Source organism: Spinacia oleracea, chromosome 4 (assembly GCF_020520425.1).
Source record: "Spinacia oleracea cultivar Varoflay chromosome 4, BTI_SOV_V1, whole genome shotgun sequence".
NCBI classification, from domain to species: Eukaryota; Viridiplantae; Streptophyta; class Magnoliopsida; order Caryophyllales; family Amaranthaceae; genus Spinacia; species Spinacia oleracea.
This window is the reverse complement of record NC_079490.1, coordinates 186,122,464-186,144,124: the sequence shown is the minus strand read 5'-3', so window position 1 is coordinate 186,144,124 and position 21,661 is coordinate 186,122,464. Positions and strand designations below refer to the sequence as shown.

The 21,661-nt window shown below is 36.4% G+C and overlaps 3 protein-coding genes across 3 annotated transcripts; 1 reads left to right on the top strand and 2 right to left on the bottom strand.

Moving 5' to 3' along the window:
- The first annotated feature begins 1,000 nt into the window (after positions 1-1,000).
- Positions 1,001-6,861, top strand: LOC110801746 (uncharacterized protein At4g06598). The gene is made up of 5 exons (XM_022007156.2): positions 1,001-1,511; positions 3,216-3,951; positions 5,026-5,101; positions 5,224-5,350; positions 6,116-6,861. The coding sequence occupies exons 2-5, from the start codon at positions 3,236-3,238 to the stop codon at positions 6,325-6,327; spliced, it is 1,131 nt and encodes a 376-aa protein (XP_021862848.1). The 5' UTR covers positions 1,001-1,511; positions 3,216-3,235; the 3' UTR covers positions 6,328-6,861.
- A 365-nt stretch (positions 6,862-7,226) lies between these two features.
- Positions 7,227-13,297, bottom strand: LOC110801753 (magnesium transporter MRS2-4). Its single transcript, XM_022007166.2, has 4 exons — positions 12,824-13,297; positions 11,313-11,755; positions 9,363-9,641; positions 7,227-7,996 (listed from the first exon to the last, which is right to left on the bottom strand). The coding sequence occupies exons 1-4, from the start codon at positions 13,167-13,169 to the stop codon at positions 7,718-7,720; spliced, it is 1,347 nt and encodes a 448-aa protein (XP_021862858.1). The 5' UTR covers positions 13,170-13,297; the 3' UTR covers positions 7,227-7,717.
- Positions 13,298-14,860: 1,563 nt separating this feature from the next.
- Positions 14,861-20,640, bottom strand: LOC110801727 (cleavage and polyadenylation specificity factor subunit 3-I). Its single transcript, XM_022007136.2, has 6 exons — positions 20,408-20,640; positions 18,947-19,118; positions 18,751-18,848; positions 18,364-18,409; positions 18,131-18,280; positions 14,861-16,690 (listed from the first exon to the last, which is right to left on the bottom strand). The coding sequence occupies exons 2-6, from the start codon at positions 19,097-19,099 to the stop codon at positions 15,050-15,052; spliced, it is 2,088 nt and encodes a 695-aa protein (XP_021862828.1). The 5' UTR covers positions 19,100-19,118; positions 20,408-20,640; the 3' UTR covers positions 14,861-15,049.
- Between the last annotated feature and the right edge of the window lie 1,021 nt (positions 20,641-21,661).

The following is a 21,661-nucleotide window of genomic DNA, read 5'->3' as shown; positions in this document are numbered from 1 at the left end:
AAATGACAGAAGATAGTGACAGAGTCATGGTAATAATAAATTCAATATTTATTATTTAATTAATTACTCCTGCTATTAGTAGCTAATTAAATACTGTAACCTTTATTAATTTCTTAAATTGACTTCACACTTTTAATTTGCCAAACATTCTGACAGCTTGCAATTCTTGCAAATTGCTAATCTTTTCGAGCTTTTACTATTTTTATTTAATGGCGCCAGCTTTTTTAAATACATAAAGTTCTAGCCGTTAGATGTCACAATGTACAGCCTAGATTGACTCATACTACTAACTGTTGTCCGGCTGTTCCCAAATATAATCGGACCAAAATTGGAAAATGACATACATTTTGCAAATATCGATGTAAGTATAAAAATCACTAATAACACTGATTCATGTGTGATTTCCGTTTAAATATCGAAATCAGCGTTACGCTTATTGCTTCTGTTGTTAAATAATTTTTTCCTTATTGTCATTTTTAGTTGTTTCAAAACACTTATCCATTTTCGTTCAAGTATAGAAATCAATACAGAACTACACTATATTCCTTCGGCTACAAAATAGTCTCCCTGATTATTGTCAATTTTTAGTTGTTTCAGAATACTCATTCCATTTTCGTTCAGATATCATAATCTATATTCCTTCCGTTTTAAAATAATCTTCACATTATTACCATTTTTTAGTTGTTTGAAAATAATAATTCCATTTTCGTTCAAATATCTAAATCAAACTATATTCCTTTTGTTTCAAAATAATCATCTAATTATTGTCATTTTTAGTTTTAACATTCAAAATATTCATTCTATTTTTTCTTGAAGTTATAAACAAATTACTCAATCTTCAATTTACATACCATTCTATTTTTTCTTGAAAGTATGAACAAATTACTCACTCTTCAATTTACATATCCAAATTAAATTTAAGCGAGTATTTTAAATCGACTTAAAATGTTTTAAGTGATTAATTAGTTATCGATTAACCCTTACCACTACATTTAGCAAAATCCCATAAAAAATATCACGTGCTAAACTCAATCCAAAGAAAAACACCACGAACATATTTACATATCTCTCGCTCTTCCCACACACACTCTGTCTCTACCACTTTCTCTCTCTTCTTTCTCTATCTATCTGTATTTTTCCGGTGACACTTTTTCCGGCGCTCAACATTCGACGCTTATTCATTTCGATAAACATCTTGCTGGACTTTTTCTTGATTCCTCTCTTCTTTTCATCTTCAATTCAATTCAATTCAACTTCTCTGCAATTTTACTCAGATCTGCAACTCTCTAATTTGCCGGCGATTTCTCTCTCGTCCTTCTTAGTTTTTCGCCGGCGAAGGAATCTCCGACGAATTCAATCTTTTATCAGCTGGAATATTCGAAAGGAATCTTATGTTAGGGTTGTAATCGTGTTTTGTCGACGCTCTGCGGTAATCTTTCGTCGACCTAACCCTAGCTCGTTGCCTAGTATTAAATTGTTCAAGTTGTTGATATAGGAATCTCCTCTTCCAGGTATATTGTGCATTTTCTTTTGCTTTTGTTAATTTCATTTTGTTCAACTGTTTTATTGATAATGTAGGCTGTATTGTCAGGTAGAAAGTAGTCGAGTATTAGCTTTGATTTCTGCAAATTTAGGAAACTAAGCCTTTGAGTACTTGTTTTGTGGAGTTTGAATTTAGGTCAAAATTTCGCTTTATTTTAGGGATAATGTAGCTTTTTTAGGGCTAACAACTTTAACTTGATGAACCGCGGGGAGGGGAGGTGGAATTGATTTTGATATGCGGTTGTTGTGAAGAGAAGGGTGTTTTGTGGGTTTACGAGAAGCTATATTTTGATCCAGGAGTGAATGAAAGGCTTCCGTTGACATCAAGCTGCAATGACGGACTCTTCTTATAATTGTTACTCAGGTTTTAAGCCTATTGTCATTGTGAAACCGTGGTGAAGATATTTAATATGATATATGTGAAGATTTTCCATTGAATTTTTGACAATGATATCCATTTGACCATCTTAGTACAAGTAAACTTATGTAACTAAAGCCCTAAAGGAATTTGAAATGGTGAGATTCTTTGAAAGAATTGTTAAGGAATGCCAATGCCTTACCACCTTGTGCATCTATTCCAAGATACCTTGGTCTTTGATTATCTCTGCACACGTGCACCTCAAGCAAAGTTTTGAATATCTGAACATATTCATAACTTGTTCTGGTATAAGAATGTGTCCTTGACATACAATATTCCACTGACGTGTTATACCGAAATTTGATCGTGGTCTTAGTAGGGTGTTATAGTGATTTGAGTTTCTAGGGTTATGTGAAGCCTGAAGTTGATTGATGACCATTAGAAACCTACCGATATCTTCTGAGGAACAAAAAACTGTGGTGGTTGAAGCTGCATCTCTTTGGATGGTACATAAAAAAGTTGCAGTTGTCACATCTTGGCTTGAAAATATGGAAATTTGAACATTATAGGGAGAATTTGAAGTGATTCGGGATTTGTTTTGTAAATCAAACTCTCTCCAACCCAAAATGATAGGGCACATTTATTCTTTTTAGGCTTTTAGCTTGTCCTTTAATTTGAAAAACCTACACCTTGTCCATATTAGCCTTAATGATAAGTTGATAACCTTCAGGAAGGATTACCTTGTGGCAGGGTAAAGATGGTACTCAACCCAATACCTTAACATTGACCTTAACTCAAATGTAACTCTTATTATTCAGATACGGAGGGGGATACTTGTCAATATACCAACATTTCACTTGTTGGTTATGGGAATATATGAGGGTTCTAATTTCTAAATGTTTGTAGAGATATAAATTCGAATTCAGAGTTTCCTGCCTGTGATATACAGGAGGAGTTATAGCTATAATGACAGAATATAGTGGTTGACACCGTGATTTAAACTGGTAATGTTCTTCTATGTAAGGCTATATGTTAAATAATCATCTACTGTGCCACAGCTTTTTTGAAATCTCTGATGTGGACATTACTTACTTCTATACTTGTGAAAATATGTGACTATGCAGAGTTATAGAAACTCTGATGCAGGTGTTGAATGCTAAAATCTGTTGAATGATTTTTAAAAAATCACCTAGGAGTAGGGACTCTTTAACTGTTATGGGGTAGATTTTAACTATTGTTCTTCTCTTCATTTCCTGGGATACAAGACAAAGGAAATTTCATTTCTTAATCATGTAACAAAAGTTTCAATCTCCAGGTAATTGTTGCATCTAGGATATGGCAAATCCCAAAGGGTCTGCAAACTTCAGAAACCTGATGCAAAATGGGAAGAACTCTCTACTTCCCCCTAAAAGTCCATTTCCCAGCATCACTCCGTCTTACCCTGATTATGGACCCAACACATGTTTGGGATCAAAACTTGCCTCAAAGTGCAGAGATGGAAATGCGTATCATCAAAGAACTTCGTCAGAGAGCGTTATAGATGAGCAGCCTTCTTGGTTGGATGAACTTCTAAATGAGCCAGATACCCCTGTACGAAAAGGTCATCGCCGTTCATCAAGTGATTCTTTTGCTTATCTTGATGCTGCCAGTATGTCCAACATTGATTATATGCCGGTGTCGCGTGATGAAAGCAAGTTCAGACCTATGGTGTCTGCTCCATTATGGGGATCGCAAAACTTTGATCTTATGAGAGAAGCTCCACAAGGGTCTCTTTACCACGATTCTAACTTTTATGGGAAACGTAATAAGAATAGGGCACTGGAATTGAAATTGACTCCCCCAAATCATACTAGCGGTTTGCGCTTATCCAGGGATAACGTTATTATCCAAAGCACTGGAGGATCTTCTGCTCTGCTTGAAGCGAATCCAATTCCAGTTGAGAAGCAAGATCAAAGTGAATCTGGTTCTTATGATCTCAGAACTTCCTCTGAGAAGAAAGATGGTTCCCATGCCAAAACTCCATCTGAAAATGATACAAAACGTGCTAAGCAGTAAGCGTCCATCTCATTTTTTTATTTGTTATTGACTGTTATTGTTGGTCCTTATCGTATTCAATTATCTTCTTATTATGTTTTATTATTGATATTGGTTTATAAAGACCCTGATGTATCTCTTCTTATGCCCCTTAGTTGAAAGGGGGGAGGGGAAGAAAGGGAATCAGAACTAGCTTTGAACTGTGCAATCTTTTTGTTCTTAAAATTTTGTTTTGTGACAAGTCAGCAAAAACCTACTACATTTTCATCACGTTTTTTTTTTAATGTTGTGCTTCCTTTTCTTATGTGACATGCTCACATACTGTACTTAAAATTCCTTTCATCATCACATAGCTGAAAATATGTGAAGCTTTGCATTTTCATCTAGTGGTCTACGAGTTGGAACATATATTCAGTTGTTTTATATGTTATATTAAGGTTGGTTAACTGTTTTGATATGCGCTTTGACATAAGTTCTTTTGCAGTGCTTTCAGAACTACTGTCACTATGTCATCCCCCACCTCTAAGAAGAAAATAACAAAACACAGTGGTAGTTGCTAAAAACAAAGTGTAGTTTTTAGTGACGGTGAACCTTTTTCTTATCCTCGTATAAACAATTGACCTAGAGACTTTATAAGTATCATTTTTGTTTAAAAGAGATTTGGATTATCTACTGTGATATTTGGGTAGCTTTCATAAGGCTAAATCTGTTTTCTTTAGAGTCAAAACTAGAGATTTTTGAGGAGTTGAGAGTGCGTTTATCTGTAATCGTTTCTCCTTATTGACATGTACTTGGAGTAGCATGCATTGTCATGGTACTGAAAATAATCAGGGGCTTTATAATCCCAGCTTGCCTTTTCCAATGTGAATGGGTTGGTTTTCCTACAATCCACTGTTTATATTTCGTGATAAGTGATAATGATGGAAACTTCCTGCAGCATAGAACACCTTTTTTAGTTACTATAAATGATCCTTAAGCTATGATGATGACATGAATTGATTTGTTAAACAAGTAGACTAAATATTTGGTAGCTCCAGAGATTTTATTTTTTATTTAGAACAAGAACTTTTTCTGAACTTTACCTAATGCAGGCAATTTGCTCAACGTTCAAGGGTTCGGAAGCTTCAGTACATAGCTGAGCTAGAAACTAATGTGCAGGCACTACAGGCAAGTTTTTGTTTAGTAATTTACCTTTCTCGGTCCTTTTTTTTTTCTTCTGCTCAGTTAGCGGAAAAGAAAGTGTAGGTCACGAGATCATTATTTTAAAATTATTGTGTCTAATTTTCCAGGCTGAGGGGTCTGAAGTTTCAGCACAGCTTGAGTTTCTCAATCAACAAAATTTAATCCTAAGCATGGAGAATAAAGCTCTGAAACAACGTTTGGACAACTTGGCTCAGGAGAAGCTCATCAAATACTGTAAGTACATTCATTTCTTCTTGTTCACAATTTTGAAGTTACAATAAGCTCATTTTTGTAATAAGGTATTAGATACAAGGATGTGGACATTTGGACTCTTATGTTGCTTGATGCTTGTATGCTAGGATAATATCCCTTGTTACTTCCTTCTTTAAGTCACTCATTGGAGCAGGATGAATTATTATTTGAATCCTTAGACACATTGAAAATGGCATGTTGAGGCTCCGTATGGTTTTGGTGTAAAACGTTTTCAGTGCAAAATGATTTTCCATAGAAAACATTTTCCAAGGGAAAACACAATTCCAAACTAGTTTTCCTTTGTTTGGTTCTTAAAAGAAAATGAGAGAAGATGGTAAAGATCGAGGGGAAGAAGGGAGAGGGAGGTAAGGAGGAAAGAAGGAAAAGTGGTTTCCCTCCCTTTCAAATGGAAAAGGTTTTCCCATCTTTTAGGGAGTTATGGAAAATTGTTTACCATCCCTTGCCAAACCAAACAACATAAAATGATTGAAAAGGGGAAAATCGTTTTCCATGAAAACGTTTTACACCTGAATGATTACACTTTACCTCAATTGGTTAGTAGGAGTTGGGGGAGGATTCTACACTACTAAAATAACCTAATACATGCTGTGTGCTAGTGTATTGTGTGCAAAACTGCCAACGCCTTTCACATTTTTTGTCACAATTATACGTTTCCCGAGAAACAGTCTCTAATTATTTTAGTTATTCTATATTAATTAGTGCTAATAAAATTCATGCTGGTTCCAGTGGAGCATGAAGTTTTGGAAAGGGAGATAGGTCGTCTTCGGGCTTTATACCAACAGCAGCAGCAGCCACCACCACCACCACCACAACGACCGTCATCTAGCCACAGGCGGACAAACAGCAGAGATCTCGATTCTCAGTTTGCAAATCTCAGTTTAAGGCCAAAGGAGGCTAGTTCTGGGTCGGACTCCTTTAGCGGTCCAGTTGGTATTTGAACTTGCGATTTTCAGAGAGGAATTTGTATGTGCTTTGTATCCTCGAATCACAGTTGCCACGCTGGTTTAGCTGTCATCTCTGGTGCAGGATTGGTCCCGTTTAAAGGTGACCTGTGGCTCGGATAACCTAATTTATTTTTTTCCGTTCAGTTTTTGGTTTTCCATTGAATTAAATTATTATTGTCGTGCACCTGGTGGCCGTCTCACTGGAATGGAAGGAAATTCTTTTACCAGGTAGATGTCTTGCCTGAGGTGGTTAAGGGAAAAGGGTACTTGTCTTAATTCATGTGTGATTTAGCAATCACTAATTTAAGAATTTGTTTATCCCAATGTTTTGCCTTTTGCTCATAGCAATTGTCAGATATGGAACCCTGCAGAAAGCAGGAGTGAATATGGGGTGTTACTTGTAATGCATCATTGATGAAGCAGCTTTCTGTAATGAGCATTTTTAGTGACAGTTCGGCCTTATTATTTCAGTTGTAAATTTTTTAATGTGCAGTAAATTAGTTTTTCCTGTTTTGTGGCATGATCTAATTTGGATTTTTTTTTTTGTTGGCATTTTGGAATTAACACGAAATTTTGACTTAATTTTTCTAAACATGTTCTTTGTCTTGTCCAGAACAGAAACTCAAGCTGGGTAAGAAAGAACTTGTGCAGTAAAACCTCGCGGCTCAAGGAGTTTGTAATCTTAATCTAACTAGTCTGAAGTTCCTGTGATTTACTGGGACAAATCACTACTACTTGAAAGACAATAACCAAATTTCGGAGTAGAATTTGAGAATATAAATCAAAGAAATAGTGAGAAATTCTAATCACCATCAATTCAAGATCCAGCTGAATTAAAGAAAAGCATTAAACTGAAGCAATTGCATATATATACAGAGTACTTGACAACAGAATTCAGCAAGAATTATGTATTGTTCACAGATAAAATAGAGTATGTAATCCAGTTAAGAGGCTTCATTTGCCTCATCAATGTAGTTGTAATTTACATGTTGACATCTTTAAAATTGATCATTTATCAAAGGTAATTATGCTCTATAGTCATTAAAGACACGTTTGGTAGCCGATAAATGATGTCAATGGGAATGAATTTGTATGTAAATTTGTAAGAAAAATCAAAATTCATACTCATGGTAATGTTAGTTTACTCAAAATTATCTATTTTTCTTTATAAATTTTCATTACCATCCATTACCATTTGGGGAGTGGTATTAGGTGGGAATGTAAATTTATGAAGAAAAACACCAAGTTTGAGACAACATTTCATTACCATGGACATTATGATGTTATTTTCTTGCCGAATGTCACTTAAATTTATTCTCATTCCCACCATTTATTACTGGCTACCAAATGGGCCGTAACAGCAATTACAATGTGGATTGAGTACTTAAGAGCCAAGTAGCTTCTTCCACCTGGCATATCCTAAAATGAGAAGAAAAATCAGAAATGAAAAAGCTGTACCACCTCCAATAACGTAGCCAAATACACCATCTTTCTTATATAGGCTGCAAGGTATATTCATGCCGAAAAATCCTGCTACGAGGGTATCGAGTGCTATAGCAAATGATGCAATTGTCAGATTGAGCTGTAGTTGAATAAGTTCATTACGTTGGTTGTCAAGTTGGATGTTAACGTAATCTTCTGTGTCATCAATGTATTCCCTCACCTGCAATGTAAACACTGTTATTATCACGTAGCCAAAGAAAATCATGATGACACGAACACTTCAGAAACAGAGGAAAACGATTGCTGAATGGCTTTATCGATAACAAAAATTGTTATCACGTAGCTAAAGAAAATCATGATGACACGAACACTTCAGAAACAGAGGAAAAATGATTGCTGAATGGATTTATCGATAACAAAATAGCTATACGTCAATTCGTGTGAGGAGTTTGGTGTCTACCTAGACTACCCAAAACGCCATTACTTTTTTAATATTCTTTCAAATTTTGAGGAGTTTGGTGTCTACGTAAACTACCCAAAACACCATGACATATGTTGAAGGGTCCTATATGGAAGTTAAAGGGCACTCCATAGTCTCCAACAACCATATCATTGTGGTCAAAGCATCATTCAACAACATTAAAGAACCCACAATTGTGCGGTTGTGCCATATGCAGATTAGCAGCCATTCATAACTACAAAACACACAAATTAACAAGATTTGGTGTACTGTTTTAGGAACCTGTATCAAATTAGATACATCTTTTGGAAATTGTGCACATATAAAGTGCAGGCCTATTTTGTCATTCTACACAACGAGCAAACACCTAATACCTCCCAAACACCTAATCAAAAAGAATGTGGAGAACCTTTGCTAATTGCTACGTCGATAGTGACTTCATTCAATTCATAAAGAGTTTCTTAATCAATTTTGACCAACCACAAATTTCAACCATCTGATTAAAACAGTGTTGGCAACATACTAACCAAAGATCCACCCAACACTAGCTAATATACTAACAAAAAAAATTAAAACACCAAAAAGGTTGGATAGATAACCCAAAGGACAAGCTACATCACACCAGATCCATACTAGTAACGGTGCAAAAAGCATACGCGTTGCTTCCAAATAAGCAGCAAATACAATATCCTGTCAATATCTTGTAGGAGGTAAAGAACTGAAGTCCTGGAATATCCTATTGCCTTTTCCGAAATTTCATTTCCCTCTCCAGCATCTCATATCCAGGGATCAGTCACAAAATAATAAAATATGGAAATTGATTTGAGATGTCAGCTACCTAAGAGGTTAAAAGCTACCATTAAAAAGAGATTGTACAATACTTCATCTATAATCAGAGCCAAAGACAAAAGGCGCAAAAAAACTAAATATTCCATATAACATAAACAATAATATGATAATACCCTCCCCCCCCCCCCCCCCCCCCCCTCATATCAAAACAAAAGAAACACGCAGATACAAGAAATATTGTCAGCGCAAACAGATTATATCACAAAAGAAAACAACACAACTGTACTTGACAAAAGTAAATGCCATGGTCTTCCACAACAAATAGAGCAATACTTACAGATAATATTTTGTTCCTAGTTCCATCCAACTGCATGAAATAAGCCTCTAGTAACATCTCAAGATCTTCAACATCATCATCCCAGTAGTTGCTGGTCATTATACTTCCACTCCGATAGGAACTGTTACGATGCAGAACATGCTGTGCAGGAACAATGGAATGTGAAGCAGCAGAATTCAACAAAGCTTCAGACTGTTGATATTGGATCAACTTTCTCGTAAGATATAATTGAGCCATATCTTCATTGTCATCCAAAAGATGCTCAATTTCATCTCGTACCTTGAAAAAAAAGGGATTTAAACCTTAACTTATTAATGTTAACAATGCAGCACTAAGAAAACTGGAGGCTTGTTGACAAGAAACTGATTAAGAAAAGTAACAAAAAAACACATATTTTTCAATATAAAATCAACGCTACAGCAACCTTACATGTAAACTGCAGATCCCTAAAAAAGTTCGGAAAACCTGATCAGTGATCACAGACATTGCAGTAATTGAGGCCAGGCAATTAGGTAGTCTGAGTAGTGTGCATCCAACAATGATAGCAAACCTCAGTTTAATATGTTTATCACATGATTTAGCAGTAAAAATGGAAAACGAAAGAAGGAAGAAAAATATGCCCAGGACTAGCGACAAAGACATAATGATGTAACAGCAGTATTCAAAAGTGAATATTACTCCTGCCTTGAGTTTCTCGATCGCTATTAAAATCTGATGAGGAACTTTAATGTTCTGCTAAGGCTCCTTTAAATTGGATAACCACAATCAGGCAGATTAGAGCCCTCACAAGTCACAACCCTCCAGTCATTTTCTTAGTAATTGTGATTAAGTCACAACAAAAGAAACACATTTATGAACCAAGATCACCGTCATCACCACTATCTACTCTAAAGGTCCACCCACAAACCTTTCTCGGGAAAGTAATAATTCTCCCTCACTTCTATCCCAACCGCAAAATAAAGGATATAAGGGAAAAAGCAATAATCTAAAATGAATCAAGCCCAAATCTACGTCAGTGTTGCCATGCCTTGCCAGAACCATCCTACCCTACAGCCCTTGCCGCCCAAATCATCACGTAATTAACTTGACATTGCCCCATTTCCTATTGCAAACCTAATGGAAAGCTGCAGTAACCCGCCAATCTATAGCATCTATTTACTTAAGCGGTCTGCGGCAGATAATCTTTACCATGGCTTTAAAATACACAACAAATTTGTGAGAAAAGAAAATGACATTGATAAAAAGTCTGAACCTTGGCAACTTTCATGAGAAATACGGTTTCCGAAAAGCAGAATATAAGCGTCGGCAACCATGAACAAGAGCATAGAATATTCAGCACAGATTCTCTCAAAAATAAAGAAAGATCACAAACACACTACACTCCACTGACAAGAACTCATAAAAGCTTCCAAAAGAGTATTAGCTACATACTTGCAAAGTGCAATCAAGCTTTAGAAAACAAGATTGTCGTCATAAACTCATAAACCCCCATCAATCTCCCCTAAACATCTTTAAATTGAAAAAACACATCCAGAAGGTGCTAAAGGTATCCATGTCATAAGAAAGCCTTTAGAAGATCACTAAAAGACTATGAAACGGAAAATGGAGCTGTGACCTACGTACAGAAGTAAATCCATGAGAGCAACAAGCAATAAGAACTCGAATTCGTAAGTGCACACTCTGACACCCTTGTATCAGAGTATAAATATGGAGGTGATACAGGTGTATTTGTAAACAGATCAAACAACCGATGAAAAATGGATAAAGTTTGCTAATACTCTTCTTTCCTAGTTGTTCGTTTGGCTACTGGTTCAAGAATGAGCACATATTGCTTCATCTTAATCGCAAGATGACTACTGAACAGGAAGTACTATGAAACTACTTTCAATCAATGTAGAGAAAGACCTCCAACAAGTAGATTTTTATGCATAACTCAAATAAGTGTAGTACCTTTTGAACCCGAGCAAGCAAGCGAGTGAGATTACTTTTCAAGCTCCTCACACGTTCAAGATTCTTGGTACTCACATTTCGAGCCAATTCATCCAACACAGGATAAGCATGCTTCTCAAGCTCAGCCACATTGGAATCCAAATATAAACAGACCACCTCTAAGGCAATTTCTAGCACCTGAAATTCAAAAGGAAGCTCTTCTTGCTGCTCACCTTCAACAGCTTCAGGGGTGCGTGCCCATTGCACAGCGGAACTTTGTTTACCATCCCGATCATCTACATGTCCTGCTCTATTCATAACCTGGTTCTTATGAGGAAGCTGTTGCCGAAGCTGATCTACAAAAGGAAGAACCTCCTGTCGGAGAGGATCGAGCAAAAGCACCTCTTCAGCAGTAACTATGGCTTTTATGAATTCCAAATTGACAACCATGGCTCTTTCTCTTGCTGCCAAAAAAGATACAAGAAAGAAAATTGACTGAGCATGATCCTCCTCACCATCATTCAAACAGGATACATCGCTTTACTTCTATTACAAAGACAAATACGAGACAACTAAAGGTAATAGCAGGATGCGAGCCTAGGATTTTAGAAATGGGTGCGTTTATCCCCACCCTACCTTCAACCTAATCCCTAGCTGCCTCTTAAAGTACTAATGAAAGGTCAGCCAATTCTTAACAGACAAAAATACAAGAAAAAATAGTTTCTATACCCACAATTAAATGTCAAGAGGAAAGGGTGTAATACTTCCGTTACCCAACATACTTGCCAGTCCGTAAAGAACCATGGATAAGGAACGGTCAAATACTCCCTACGTCCCAAAAGAAGTAGTATACGCAGTACACATGCATAATCAACCAATATTATTGCACTAATCCTAATTCCCTCTGTAGCTAATAGACTGGCCATAAAATATTTCACTCTTCCATTAGTTGATTAGTGATTACTTTATGCACCCTAAATATAAGCCGTTTAACTCTGAACTTGTATTGCATTGGTATTCTAAAGTGACAAGTAACACTATGTTGACAATCCGAAACAACAATCATTAAGAAATTTCAAAATAGAAGTACTTAGTGATGGAAGGAGTGTACATACACTACTTCCTCCAATACAGAACATAAATATTTGATCAACGATGTGTTAGTTATTCCATTGGTATTCAAAACCGACAAATCACATTGCATTCGTACTATAAAGTTACACATGATATGGTACAAGAACGTAAATTAAGCGGACATTTATTTCGAAATCGAGGTGTAATTAACATAACTATTCTGCAAAATTATAGCACTGTAGTTACTAGTTAGGAAGGGTTAGCTTCGGCGAGCTAGACTGTGTCACACTCATTTATTTATTACGAGACATTACAATTTACAAGTAATCGAAAAGTAGCAAAAACAGAAACAGAAAGTTCACAAAGGTCAAGGTGAAGTCCAATTGGCTCAAATTAGCACAAAACCTATTAAAGTGTTCAAATTATCAGAAATTAAACAAAGAAGGAGAAAAGATTACCAAGAATATGGGAGGATTGGGAGAAAACAGGGCCAAGAATCCGCAAATCCCTAGCCGGAATACCAACACGCTTAATAATCGTACTCTTATCCCACTCAATCAACTCCGACTGTCCAAACCTATCGAATTTCATCCACAATCTCGCTCCTCCCTTCATCTTCTTCACTTTACTCGTCGTTGCAACGGCGGCGGAAGTGGTGGCGGAGGAGGAGGATGCCGCGATGTCGTCATTTTTCGGTGTTTGAACAATTTCAATCGCCGAGGTTTCCGGAGGAATCATCGCCGGGAGTTTTCGATTCCGGCGACGGGAGAGAGTCCGGCGGAAGGAGAAAGGGTTTTTCCCCATTCTCTCTCCTAAGGAACTACTCGCTCTCACTTTCTCTCTCCTCTGTGTGAGTGATTCTAGCGTGCGTTTTTTCCGACGGGTCGGTTTTGTCTGCCATCAACTCCTCCAACTCACCGAATAATTTTGTCCTTGTAGAATATTTATATGGATTACATCTGCGCTACATAAATATTTGACGTAACTTCTTCTTTTTCCTTTTTTTTTTCCGGGAGTGGGCCGAGTTTCATTTATATGGTTTTCATTCGGGTTGGTATTCCTCCAAAACAAATGGATACTAGATGTTAATCTATACTGTATACTCCCCTCCGTTTCTAAATACGTGTCCAGTTCCAATAAATAGTGTTCCCTTATAAGTGTCCAGTTTTCATTTTTTGACTTACACCTTTTCCACTTTTTCATACACTTTTCCCACTTTTCCACACACGTACTTTTCTATAAATCATTATTACTTTTTCTTACACATTCTACATTTTTATCACTTTTCAATCACCACATCCACTTTTATATATACTTTATTAATAAACAATTATCTACTTTTTTCTTTCCCCAAAAAAAACATTCTCAATCATTACCTCTTACACACCATTCAATTTTATTAATTACCGTGTAAATGTCCAAAGTGGACACGTATTTAGGAACGGAAGGAGTATTAAAAAGGGTTGATAAGAAAATTTACCTGAAGACATGTTTCATGTTATCATTGCAACAAAAATCTAACTAAGTATTATTGTTACTAATGTAGTATCTCGGATATCCGGGACATCACCCGGATCCAAAAAACTAGTTGTATTTATAGGTCGGCTTTGACTATAGTTTTTACTAATATGCTACTCTGTAGTTGTTTAGACCGTGTGTTGTCTGAGTTGTTCGCATTTGTAGAAATTTATAAAATGTTATTATTAACTCTAACTAATACGAAGTAAGATATTATTTGAAAATTATAATCCCAATATCCTTAAAAAAATTATTTTTAAAAAAAATGTAAAATCAATTTATTAATGAAAAGTCATACGTCATCTATAATAGAAATTGGAATTAACACATACATAACAAATTGAATCATAGAGTTTTACCTTAAGTATAAATTTCTCATTTAAAATGAATAAAATTATTGGATTCACATCTTATATCAAAATTATTTTCCTATTATTTCTACCAAATGACTAGGATAGTAGGATTAAGGTTAACCCGGTCGTCCAAGCCCTTTACGACCCTCGCTTGTACTAAATCCCTCAACTATTTACCTTCAACACAACATAAAGGGTTTGATATACACTTTGTAGTTTGTACCAGGGCTGAGGGCTATATCGGACTATCGGAGTACTTCACCGAATCCAAAGTAGAATAGGACACGATAAAAAGCACCGAAATCAAAGTAGTATACGACGCGATAAGAAATAACAACAAAATTACGTAGCTTTATGCAACTAAGTAATGACTACACAATAGCTCGCGTAAAACATAAAACACCGTTAAAAATACGACCATTCCAGCTCCAGCCAGCAATGCGTTAGCATAGTGGAAAGGATTCCACCTTCAAACCAAAAGGTTGATAGTTCAACCCCACCAGCGGAACTTTGAAGGAGGATTCCCCTTACCATTCCCCCCAATGTCAAAATGTCTAACCTGTTAACCCAGACAGGTTAACCCGTGTGAGGTTCCGCCCTGGTACATAATGGCACATAATTGCGTTTCACCAAAAACATCATAATTTGATTTCCATTTATAAAAATAAATACATATAAAACAAATAAAAGGTGGCTAGAGGAACAAAGGAAATTTTGAAAGAAAAGAAAATAAGAGAAATGTACAACAGTGGACATTTAAACTGTCCAGAACAACATTAAGAGTTAAATATCAAAGAGTTAGTAGTCAGAAGACTATGCAGTAGGAAGAGGAATTGGCTTAACAGCACTATGAATACGTCGAAATGCTGTTCTTACTCTCTCCTTCAACCCTTCATTCTCACTCTCAACATCACCACTCTGTTTATCAAGATAAGCCACATTGTTATCAACACTAATCACCAACCTTCCATCTTCACCTAACTTCACATCTCCAAACAACGATACCAGAAGTGCATACGTTACCTTCTCCATCTTCTTCTGATTTTCTTCTTCAGTTTGTTCGGACTCTGTTTCAACCACCACCTTCGGCATCTCTTTGCTCATATTCAGAACCATGGCAACAATCGAATCTGAAACCATATCACTAATTGGGTCCGCTGTCCAATGTAAGGATACGTGCTTTTCTGACTCCTGTTTTATAGTAACAGAATCATGAACCCTTAATGTTGGAATACTAGAATCTTCATCAACCCCAGATTCAACGCTCTCGTATATCTGTTTTAGTCTATGCTTCAAAATAGGAAGTGAACCAGAGTGAGGAATGGTAATCCGTTGGTTAACATTCGCTGTGCATAGCTGAGAAAATACGTGAACATCTTCCGGGGCCATAATCTGGTAAGTGAAACCTTTCTTCACCAATAAACCACTCACAATTTCACCAGATTCTGGGGTTTTCTCAGCAAGCCTTCCTATGGTTTTTGCCATTTTTTCAGAACTAAAATACATTTCAACAGATTGGCAGTTTTTAGGGGACATAATTTTGGTGTTCTGGTCAGAAAACATGCTGATCAGATTCTGCTTTAGCCTTCCCATTTGAGTAGCTTCTCCATGAACAAGTATTATGTTGGGAGGCATAAGCTCTTTAAGGAAAGCACTTGTTTCAGAAAAATCAGCATGAGCAGAGAAGGATATGTAATGGACCTGCATATTAAGAGGAGCGGCAAGACCGTTCATGAGGGTCACTTCCTTCGGTTCGTTTAAGATGGTTTTGGCTAATGTCCCTTCAACCACATACCCAGGAATGACACATGTGTTTTTCTTATCCGTACACCACTTGTCAAAAAGCTGTCTTGACAGCCCGCTCTGAAGCCCACCCGGGCTTGCCATCACTACTGACGGACCCACATCATCGAAATTTTCGATGCTCTTCAATGGAGATATATGCTTGAAGTCAAAGGGGTTTGAGTTTGCAAATTGGGTGCGAATCCTGTCATTCATAGAATTTATGTAGGTTTGATAGACAGCCATGCATCTTTTGGCAAGAGGAGAAGCATAATATATGGGGATGTTGTGAAGTTCGGGGTGATTCGACCAATACTCGTCAAGAATCAATAGCAGCTCCTGGGCACGACCGAGAGCAAATGCCGGAATAAGAACACGACCACCTTGGGCGACGGTAGAGTGGATTACATCAGTGAAGCGTTTCTCTCTTACATGTCTAGGTTGATGAAGCTGAACACCGTAAGTGGATTCGATTATACATATATCGGGAGAGAACTCGGGAATCTCAGCACAACGTAAATGTCTGTCTTCTTCACGGGAATAGTCACCAGTATAAAGCACTCTCACTCCGGCAATGTCCACCATGAACATGGCTGCACCAAGGACGTGGCCAGCAGTATAACACCAGAAACGAATTCCATTTACTTCTAAAGTTTGATGAAAATCAATAACCTACACACACGTATCAAAGGTGACAATGTCAGCTTGCATTTTGTCATGAAGACGCTTAAGCTAGGCTGCAAAGGAATAACCGCTCCTTAAACAAGTAAACTATGGACAATAAAATCAAGCTAATAGTTATAGACTTATAGTGCAATGATATCGTCACTAAATAATAAAGTAACCTATTACAGGCTTTACAGCTTCCCTACTTACATTTTATAAAGATATGATTGATGAATAATGATTGCTTAACTGCTTAGTCCTGAAGTATGCTTCCCAGATAATATACAACTAGACCTGATCAAGACGAGCCCGGCCCGCCTGAATTTTTTGCAGTTTTGGGCAGAATTTTCCGGCCCGGTTTCCGGGCCTGACCCGACCCGAACTTTTAGATTTTTTGGGCGGGTTTGGGAAACACAAAATTACACTTTTTAGTTATAAATTTTGCCCGGCCCAAAATCCCGGTATTATAAGCCCGAAAATAGCGGGTTGGGGCACAAATTTTTGGCCCGAATCTTGGCCCGGTCCGTCACAGCGGGCTGGTTTTTTTTAGCCTAGACCCGGCCCGAACCCGGCCTGGCATTTGTATAAAACATGAATTTCCACAAACAAAGCCAGAGAGGTGAATATGAATGTAGAGTTCTTACCACATTACAGCTAACCAGCGAAAACTAGTAACATCCAAAACAACCAACAAAGCAAAAAGAGTTGTGAAGTGGAATGAAGTGAGGGAGAGGTAGTTGCACTAATAAAAGTTTACGAAGATGATTAACAATAGTAAGAATACTAGCACTGGAAACAAATATTATATTACCACAGATGAAAATAAATATTTCCTCCATCTCTTTTTAGCTTTTTTTTAAAAGTATACTATTGAACAAAAAAAAGTTCTATAAAATTTTGAACTTCTTCATTTCAAATCATTGCTATTATAAAAAAATCTCAGAATACTCATATTTTCAACTCCCCCCCATATCTCCTGTAATACTAAACCTTGGTACTGTAGGTACCTTAATTCAAGTGTATAACTGTTCAAAAACCATTTATTTAAACCAGAGAAACAAGAAGTCAAGAAGTAACAACAACAACAACGTCAATGACAATGACAATGACAATGACAATGACAACAATTAATGTTGAGAACCAGTTAATGGCCGGTCGATGGGTTTGGACTGATGTTTGGGGTTTAATCTGGACTGATTCAAACAAGAATTAAGTAATACGTCCTGAAATAAGGTAAAGAGAACATTTCCCCAGAGTCATTGCCTAAGGTAGAGTGCCAAGTGGAGGATGGACTCTTATAAAAATGCTTTTAAGTATATAGCTGTAGATATAGATATAAATCAAGTCAAGGGGAAAGGTCAAAGAAAACCTAAAGAAGGCATGAGTAAACAAAGACAATTCCAACCTAACTATAAGACTCCTTTGCAGTTTGAAAAGAGAACCAACCTCAATTCTGTCCATCGAGCGAATAATATCTTGCTCATCAAACAACATATCTTCAACTGAAACCTTGCTGACTTTTACATAATCAGATAAAAGTAATCTGTAGATAGCTTTAGTCGCATGAGTCATATAAACTTTGCCTTTGAATGTTGTCTGATAATAGGAACAGAGATGGTAAGTTAATACAAGTAGAGGGTCGCCTAAAGTAAATCATTGTAGTTCAAACAAACACAAACCTTTTCCAAGAAATATGGAAGAGATGCAGCATGATCCAAGTGAAAACTGCAGGAATGCAGTGGGATCATTAGAATGATCAAAAGACTTAACATCTTTAAGCAAAAAACACAGGTCTACATACGAATACTGTGGACATTAAAGGGAAATAATACACGGCTAGTTTGTTGATTATTAGGTTTAGAGAATGGCCTCGGCCTTACCAGCCCGGCAACAAATTGCAATGATTCAATAAATGCAAACACCTTTAAGAACGAAGTTGACTCGCACAATTTTCCATCAGCATTATCAAGCCTGAAATTGATACTTCATCTCCCACCCCAAAAGGCCCCCATCCTCCAAACAGAAACAAAGCAGCAGAAGGGGGAAAAAATAGAAAAACAACATACTGTGTAACCAGAAGAACGTCAATTGTTGAAGGATCAATCTCATCAAAGTAAGGTAAAGCAGCCATGCCGGAATATGCAGGGTGAATACCACAGTCGAACTGCAATGAAGAAAATTGAAGTTTAAAGTAGCAAAAAGGGAAGATTAGCAAAAACATCAAGTCCTGCTAGCAGGATAATTACGGTTAGCAGTCTTTACCATTACAGTCTTCCCCTTGTATGACATATAAACACAAGATCGACCCACTTCATTGCCAGCACCTAACGGGGTAATGATAAGTTGATCTCCTTCTCTTGTGGCTGGAGCATCACGTTTCTTCAGCGATGCTGCTGGTTGACCAGTTGACGCCATATATGAATGAAAAAAAGTCCTATGCAACGAACAAGCAGTGCTTCAGTCAATAGGTTTTCATACAAAGCTCAGTTAGAAATGTTTAAAGATTCTCTTCGAACTCAAAGGTGAAACAACTAAGAACCTAGGACCCTGGTAAGGTTCACATATTATCTTAAATAATGCCTCTCGGCTGTGCTTACTGTTCAACAAGCTTGCAAATACTGTGACTGTATTTTAGATCTTATCTTTGAAAATGAACGATGAATGAAATTTGTCAAATTAGGTCATTTTACGTCAATGTATAACTAAATGACTAATTATTACAGAAAATGGTATTGACTTTTGGGGGGAGATGGCTTCGACTTAGATTGACCTTAAATGACCGATCTTGACATAATTGACCTACTACATCTCAATATGAACTATAATGACAAATAATGAACTAGTAATACCATCTCGACCTAAAATTGGCTAATAACTATTTAATGAATTGGTGTGTTATGCAGCAATTGCAGCAGTTGCATATCACATATTGAAGATCAGAAAAGATGCTCTATGGAACAACAAAATTGTACAGATTCATAATACAGCAAAGGACATCAAATTCATTGTAAAAAATAGAATACTTAGCATCATGAGAGAAAATGTAAGAGCACAAGATAGACAATGGCTATGTGCTTTATAATTTTCTGTTTTTTGAGTAGTTCTTGTTGCTTTTGGCCTTTGTTAGGCCTAGTTTGTAGCTAAAAGCTAAGGTGTTTAGGGGGTCCTTCCTATAAGGTTCGTCTTGGCACCTTATGCTTACGTTGTAAATGCTATTTGTTGAGGCAATAAAAAATTTTGTTTACCCAAAACAAAAACAAAAACAAAAAAGAATTGGGCTAATGAAACTAGCTACAATAAGTTAACTCATATTCAAGTTATTATGTGAATAAATAGCTCATGGTCATCCCTGAATAGTTGTAAGTTTGAGTATACAATAACATCATAAACAATGCAATCAAAGCTTCATCAATTAATTACATATAAGCATCTAAATACATAAATTTCAACCCAAAAAAACATCAACAACCCAAAAACATGAAAAAAAAATCATCTGGGCATTTTATCAAACACTTGGTGTGCAACTCAAATACTATATTTCCACTGCTTAATAACAATCAAAACGATCATCTATAATCAACACAATCCATAAAAATTACAACATTCAATAAATTCCCTACTCCATTAACAAATAATAACAACCAATTTGTCCTAATTACTAAACCTAACTTAATAACTCATCCCAAAACCCTAATTTCTAAAAACCCTAAGCAAAAAACTTACCCACGCAAATGTAAACGGTGGAAGTGATTGTGAAATCAACAAAGAGGTGGTGATAGGTGGCGGTCGGAAGTGACGGTGGTGGTTCTGAGGTGGAGGGGAAAGAGGAAGGGGTGTTTAATTAATAGTGCCGGTCGCCGTGGGCGGTTGAGGGAAAGAGAGTTTAGTGTTTGTCTAAGTGGCCAAGTGAACAGAATTTAGAAGCGGTGGTTCAACAAGACGTGTTCGCTAGTGGCTAATTCGTTATGAGTATAGAGAGTCGTTACAGGTTAATCTCGTTGATTGGGAAATTTCTCCAATTAAATGGCATTTTCGTAAATAATTGATGCTTTTATTACGAAAATGTCATTAAATTTGGGTTAAAGTATAGTGATATGTCATTAAATATGGGCCACATGTACGTTCATTATTGTATTTTCATAATACATCAACAATTATACTCCGTATAATAAACCGTCAACAACTCGCAATATACAATAAGCTTTTACTAATAAACGATCCACAACCATAAATATACAGTCAATCACTTACCAATAAACAATATTGTATTTTAGTAATTCATCAGCAGTCATAAAATATACAGTCAACTATAAGTAGTATACAATCAACACCGAGTAATATGCAGTCAATAACTACAAATATACAATCAACACCTAACATTACACCACCTACAGTTTTCAAGAAAAATATTTACGAAAATGCCATTTGATTGAATTTTTTTCCAATCACTAAGATTAACTCAAAATTTCTCGAGTATAGAAGATAGTAGAAAGGTTTTTCTTTAGCTCTGTTTGGTTCGACATAAACTTATCACAATTTATCCAAAGTTTCGAAAAGCTTATTTTTACTACGTTGAACTTGTGTTGAACTGAATGGCTGAACTTATATGAACTGGTCAAAATAAGATGAAACAAACTAATATTGTTTTTTATTAAGTATCGAGGAAACTGCTTTTCGCACACTTAAAAAATCATTTTTGGTGTCATTTACATTGACTTTAGCACACTTTTGTTTTTTAATGTAGCATAAAATATTATTCTAGTGGGTATATCCAAGCTAATTTTAAAGTGTCAAAATATCTCTTTGGTGTTGAGGTTTGTTTGAGTAATTTTGCTCTTTTTAAGAGCATCTCTAATGGTAAGCTAATTTCTAAATTAGCTTATCATGCCACATAATATTTCAAGCTATTTCCCTTTCTAGCTAGTTAGTACCCTAGTGGTTAGCTACTAGCTTGATATTTAATGTAGTCATATTTGT

Bases quoted from the DNA above. Each gene is read 5' to 3' on its own strand.
- LOC110801746 (XM_022007156.2), top strand. From the start codon at position 3,236: ATGGCAAATCCCAAAGGGTCTGCAAACTTCAGAAACCTGATGCAAAAT. The intron at 3,952-5,025 runs GTAAGCGTCCAT...TACCTAATGCAG, and splicing joins GATACAAAACGTGCTAAGCA to GCAATTTGCTCAACGTTCAA. The intron at 5,102-5,223 runs GCAAGTTTTTGT...CTAATTTTCCAG, and splicing joins CTAATGTGCAGGCACTACAG to GCTGAGGGGTCTGAAGTTTC.
- LOC110801753 (XM_022007166.2), bottom strand. From the start codon at position 13,169: ATGGGGAAAAACCCTTTCTCCTTCCGCCGGACTCTCTCCCGTCGCCGG. The intron at 11,756-12,823 runs GTAATCTTTTCT...CTTTTTTGGCAG, and splicing joins CCAATCCTCCCATATTCTTG to CAAGAGAAAGAGCCATGGTT. The intron at 9,642-11,312 runs GTACTACACTTA...TTTTTTTTCAAG, and splicing joins TGCTTGCTCGGGTTCAAAAG to GTACGAGATGAAATTGAGCA.
- LOC110801727 (XM_022007136.2), bottom strand. From the start codon at position 19,099: ATGGCGTCAACTGGTCAACCAGCAGCATCGCTGAAGAAACGTGATGCT. The intron at 18,849-18,946 runs GTAAAGACTGCT...TCTTCATTGCAG, and splicing joins ACAAGGGGAAGACTGTAATG to TTCGACTGTGGTATTCACCC. The intron at 18,281-18,363 runs GTTTGTGTTTGT...TCCTATTATCAG, and splicing joins TTCCATATTTCTTGGAAAAG to ACAACATTCAAAGGCAAAGT.